The sequence below is a fragment of the Zea mays genome, chromosome 9, assembly GCF_902167145.1.
Source record: "Zea mays cultivar B73 chromosome 9, Zm-B73-REFERENCE-NAM-5.0, whole genome shotgun sequence".
In the NCBI taxonomy this organism is placed as follows: Eukaryota; Viridiplantae; Streptophyta; class Magnoliopsida; order Poales; family Poaceae; genus Zea; species Zea mays.
Window position 1 is genome coordinate 107778336 of NC_050104.1, and position 5662 is coordinate 107783997.

The 5662-nt window shown below is 50.1% G+C and overlaps 1 protein-coding gene across 4 annotated transcripts; it reads left to right on the forward strand.

Annotated features, from left to right (window-relative positions):
- The first annotated feature begins 432 nt into the window (after positions 1-432).
- LOC100279972 (uncharacterized) lies at positions 433-2391 on the forward strand. Of its 4 annotated transcripts, none has more exons than XM_020543628.2 (6): positions 433-631; positions 867-1081; positions 1188-1403; positions 1517-1687; positions 1818-1871; positions 2020-2391. In XM_020543628.2, exons 1-6 carry the CDS (start codon positions 490-492, stop codon positions 2119-2121), a joined length of 900 nt encoding a protein of 299 aa, XP_020399217.1. In that variant the 5' UTR covers positions 433-489; the 3' UTR covers positions 2122-2391. The 4 variants fall into 4 exon arrangements, with proteins under 4 accessions (XP_020399217.1, XP_020399216.1, XP_020399218.1 ...); XM_020543627.1 differs by having other exon boundaries at positions 434-631; positions 1760-1871; XM_020543629.2 differs by lacking the exon at positions 1818-1871 and having other exon boundaries at positions 434-631.
- The last annotated feature ends 3271 nt before the right edge of the window (positions 2392-5662 follow it).

The following is a 5662-nucleotide window of genomic DNA, read 5'->3' on the forward strand; positions in this document are numbered from 1 at the left end:
TTATCGTGATCGTCGATGACCGGCCACAGTCCATTAGTTGAATACAAGTTTTCTTCTTTAAGTTTTTGTTATTTTCCATTCGATTTAAATTAAGGTTGTGTTGTGTTCATCTGCCTGCTCTTCGTCAGTCATGCGCCATGTGGTTCCGCGCACGCGGATGCGGCCTCGACCAAAGTACAGAGTACATGTTCTTGTCCATTTCGCTTTGAAAAGCAAGAACAAATGACATTTCTTTGTTAGAAAACTGAAAATAAAATTGTCAGTCGAGCAAGCAATACATCGCCCGTGCATCCTTCTGCTCCTGCATGCAACGCGTGACGGCCGCCTTTGCCGGCCGTCGCTCACGCGCTTTCTCCCGGTCCCGGCCGGCCGCCGCGCGTGCTCGCGGACACACGGCTACTTTACCCCCCAGAAATGCACACGTTCTCGTCGAACTACACGGCTGAGGCAGTAGGCAGCAGGCAGGATACGCACTAAGCGACGGCCGCCATGTACGCGGCGGCTCCGAGCAGCAGCAGGGTGGCCGCCGCCGCCGCCGCCTTCTTCATCGTCATCTCCCTCTCGCCGCAGCTGCTCGTCCGCCCCTTCGGCGCATCGACGACGGTCCACTGGGCAGCGGCGCAGGAGCTCGGTAGGCGTTTCCGGCCCCCGTTTACACGCGCGCGCGCAGGGGCAGCGCCGTGAGTGACCGACCGATCGAGTCGGCTTTATTATTTGAATGCATTGTTACCGGTAGGAGGTCGTTGTGTCATGCATGCATGCGCTCGTTCGTCCTTGGGACACGCTCCCCGTGCTGCTGTTGTCTCGTCTGTGCATGGTTTTGCTCGATGCGTTGCGCGCTGGATGGCTGGGGTCGGTGGATGAAGACGAGGAGGACTTCAGCTACCGGCGGAACGCCGGGAACGGGCCGGCGCGGTGGGGCTTGATCCGGAGGGAGTGGGCAACGTGCAACGTGGGCCTCCTGCAGTCGCCCATCGGCCTCTCCGACACCTTGGCGGGGCTAGCCGACCGGTCCGGCCGCCTGGGCCGCTCCTACCGCCCCGCCGCCGCGTCCCTCGTCAACCGCGGCCACAGCATTATGGTACGGGTGTATATACTTTGGTTTGGTGGCCGGTCTATTTCGTCGTCGACCGTGGTTATGACCAGCGACGTGCTCTGCGTGTGCCTGCACGCGCGTGTTCGATCAGGTAAGGTTCAACAGCAACCCCGGCGGCGTGGTGATCGACGGCGTGGCGTACCGGCTCCGGCAGATGCACTGGCACGCGCCGAGCGAGCACGCCATCAACGGGCGCAGGTACGCCCTGGAGCTGCAGATGGTGCACCAGAGCGACACCAACAGGTACGCCGTGGTCTCGCAGCTCTACAGGATCTCGCGGCGGCGTCCTGACAGGACCATTCACAGGGTGCGTGAGCGAGGCCACGTTCAGCTGTTCATTATAAACATTGCACGTACTCCAGATATTGGTAGTGCTCTGACGGTTATTCGAAGTTGCCTCATGCACGCGTACGTGTGCAGCTGGAGCGGTACATCCGGAGGATCGCGAGGAGGAAGAACCACGAGGAGCTCATCGACGAGGAGGTGGACCCGCGGCGGCCGGTGAGCCGGAGCACGGCCTACTACAAGTACACGGGCTCCTTCACGACACCGCCCTGCACGGAGGGCGTGACGTGGGTAGTGGCGCACCAGGTAAACAAACGTAAAATTTCATCACTACAGTAAACGGAACAACGTCCGACGACCAAAACCGTCGGACATAAGGTCAAAAGGCTGTCCACGGCGACGAACGTGTGTGTGACGCGGCGCCACTTACGTCCAGACACGGCGGGTGACGCGGCGCCAGGTCAGGCTGCTGCGGAACGCCGTCCACGACGTAAGCACCCTTCAGTCATCCACCTCGGTCGCCGGTCGGCCGTGCCGTGCGGTGCGGTGCCGCCACCGCCGTTGCGTTGCGTCATGGAGTTGCAGCTAGTAGTAGACTTGCAAGGCCTGACGAAACATGTGTGGCTTTCGCTGCGCAGGGCACCAGGAGCAACAGGAGGCCACTCCAGGAAGCCAACGGCAGGGCCATCACCTTCTACTACACCTCGCCGGCGCACGGCCGAGGGGCGAACGGGGACTAGCACGCATTGCAAGGAGACGGCCGGCGGAATCTTGGCGTCCCCGTGCTCCTTTTCTGTCCAGGCGACACAGGCCATGGCCAAGCAAACTCTTGCATGTGATCGATGTCCGACAGTGTTAGGTCAGAGTGCAGACCAATTTTTTTTTTCTCTCCAGCGATCATCAATTCGTTGCGGAGTAATGCTGTAGTGCGATTGCATATTTGCATTGGCAAGTGAGTTTGTGCCAAAAAAAAGGACATCAAATTAGTAGAACGTTTGCGGTTTACACTCCTTGTTCCGTGACTGAGTGAGCGAATTGCAATCTCGAAAATCATGTGATTCTAAGGATAGCACGTCTGCCACATGTAAGGGTGAAAACGATCGGTAACGGTCGGAAAAAATCTCTCACCGTTTTTACTCGTATAATTTTTTGTTCGGTCGGAATCGATAAACGGAAAAGTCGAAAACGGATAACGACCGGTAAATTCCGGTATATCGAAAACGGATAATTCCGAGCAAAATAGCTCGGAATTGATCGGGAAACAGTAATTGTAATCGGAAAAGCCCACAATAAACAAATCCTAACCACACAATCGTTCATTCACAGCCACATACAAGTTTCATTCACAAAAGTACACAAAACATAATCTTATCCACATATAATTGGCCATACACTCATATATGTGACATGTAGTCCGGATCACTTAATATATCTTTTATGACATATGAAGAAGTAGGTATCACATCTAAAATCTCCATGTCTATAGGAAGGGATGGCACAGGCGTGGAAACTGAAATGCAAATAAAAGACAGTTTTAGTACAAGAAAATGTGTCATGCGTGGGATGGTGCCGGCTGTGTCCCTGTCACCCTATGTAAATTTGTCATGCATGGGCGTGTGGCCATGCGCCCATGGTCATGGGGATGGGTGGATGGCAGATTGGCAGGTGGGAATGTGCATGGAAAGTGCTACTGCTAAAACTATTTTGTGGGTCGAAAAAATACAGAAAACACCGGATTTTCTCGTGAAATACGAAAACAGACGGTAAATATGTCTCACCGTTTATCGTTCCGTTTCCGAAACAACATATCATGTTTCCGTCCCGTTTTCCGTATATGCCGACAAATCTGAAAACGACCGGAAAAATCTGATAAACGGTACCGGAAATTTACCGGATTTTACCGAACATTTACATCCTTAGCTACAGGGTACCATGTACTACGAGAGTCTACGACTGCAAAAAAAAATCATGCGTTCACTTCCTAAAGCTGACCGTGATTGGAAGCCGCCGTTGTTGGCCACGCCGCCGCCGTCCTCGGACCACTGGAATGTCGCGTCGAAGACGTCCCGCCCAGACTAGCTTAGCAGTCCGTTCATGAGCGCGTTCTCGTCGGTGTCAGGCCATCAGGTCGTGGCTGTCCTTGAGCAACCGGTTGGCAGTCTCCATGTTGCGTTCATAGAGCTCCATGTACTCCGCCGGCCTCTCCTGAACATGGCCGCGAACTCGCCGTTCACCGACGCGGCGGGCCGGCGGGGTACCCGTGGCGGGTCGCGGCAGGCTCCTCCTCCTAGCGCTTGTCCATGGCTACCGACCGCCCTATCCCCAGGTGCGCCGAGTGCGCCCGTGCATCACACCGTGGGGCAGTGGGCTCCATTTAAAACCGACACTGCAGACGGTCGGCCAGAGTACGGCTCGTACATGATTTGCTACGAGCTCTAGTAAACAAAACAAATATCACGGTGGATTATGAAATGAAGGTGAAAATAATCAAACTAAGGGCTAGTTCGGAACAGGGAATTGGAGAGTACTGAGGGCTGGTTCGATGACTAGGAAATAACAAATATTTCCACTTTCATGGATTCCTTTCAATTCTCTAGTCGCCAAAGCCGCCTTGAGAGAGAAAATCTCCTTCCTATTCAAATTTAAATATAAAGAGAATTTTGTTCCCTCATGGCTGATTTGATGACAAGAGAACTAGAGGTGGTTCATGAGTGAGGAAATCTTTTGATTTTCAAAATTGAATAGCAAGTGATCTTCTCGTCTATGAATTCCCTCCAATTCTCTTGTCACCATACCAGCCTTGACGGCTGATTTGGTAACCAAGTATCACAAGGAGAAAATTGAGGGTTTGTTGGTTGCGTCTAGATCGAAGGGGACTGTAGGTGATTAAATCTCTCCCTAGTCAAAATTGAATAGAAGGAGATTTAATCCCCCTCAATCCTTTCGATCCAGATGTAACTGAACAAGGCCTGAGGGGTAAATCAAATTGAATAGTAGGGGATTTCCTCCCCATGAATCCCCCCAATTTCCTTGTCACCAATCCAGCTATCAATCCCCTCCAATTCCCTTGCTCCCAAACTATCCATAAGGGTAATATGCAAAACTGGCGGTATACCTAAATCTCTTATTACCACTTTAGAGTTTGTTTGGTTAGTGGTGGATTGAAGAGGATTAAATCTCTTCCTAATCAAAAATGAATAGAAAAGAATTTAATCCCCCTCAATCCCCTCTGATCCAGGTGCAACCGAACAAGGGCTTACAGGGATGGAGTTTTCAATCCTCCGTTAGGTTAAAGATAATTATCAGTTTGGTGGAAGTGACACATCGATCTAACTTCAAATCATAGAAAAATGAACCCTTCAACCTTAGCATGACGTCTCCTCTGATTATCAACCACATTGCAATACAAACCTTACCAAGAAGGTTGATCTCTGCTACGAATAGAACAAGAGAAGAACTAAACGCATCTCAACAAAAGTGACAATGTGCAAATATATGGTTGAGATCATGAAAGATAGAGAGACTGATATAAAGCAAAACCTTAAATCCTAACTTGGATGATGGCTACTAAATCTATAGTCTAAGGCTCTGCAAGGACCTCTATTCAATTACATATGGAGTTTCAACATATTACAAACCCTAAACAAAGATTACACACAGCACCCTCATAGATTCTGGATGTCAACTTTTTTATGATTCCTATTGATGTTGGAGTAATTTTGATATGGGACCAATTCCACTTCTATCAAATTATGTTCCTATCGATATGTAGATTGTCAAAAATAGAGTCTACATACGACCTAGGCATCTATTTTACTGCAAGCTAGTCTTAAAGGTCAAGTTAAACTCGAACTCGAGTTAGATTAGACGTTTTGTTTGATTTGAACGACCTTAATAGCCTCCAAATGTGATGCCCAAGGAGGAGGATATCCAAGGTCTTTCTTTGTGTGTTCTCCATCTTCTTATAGTGTGCTCCAACTTTGGTCCAAGTCCTAAGAGTGAATATGAAGCACATAAAGATGCCACAATTCTTGAGCAAAGCAAATAACTTGTCATGATGGTTTGGAGGCCTTGTCGATGTGATATTAAGGTCAAACCAGATCCGTTTTCAAATAAGATTTCCATTAAATGCTCATTGAACTCAAATTCACTACCTGTCGAGTATCGTAATTAGGGGTACCTAAATTACGTCCCTAAATGCGCTTAATCCCGAGGTTTCCGCCAGGCACATACCCTGAGGACAATAATGTATAAACCATGACTCGTCTGAGGCCCCTGTCA

Coding starts and splice junctions, on each gene's coding strand:
- LOC100279972 (NM_001152920.1), top strand. CDS start 755: ATGCATGCGCTCGTTCGTCCTTGGGACACGCTCCCCGTGCTGCTGTTG. Junction 1,688..1,759: donor CGTGGGTAGTGGCGCACCAG/GTAAACAAACGT, acceptor GTCGGACATAAG/GTCAAAAGGCTGTCCACGGC. Junction 1,872..2,019: donor TGCGGAACGCCGTCCACGAC/GTAAGCACCCTT, acceptor TTCGCTGCGCAG/GGCACCAGGAGCAACAGGAG.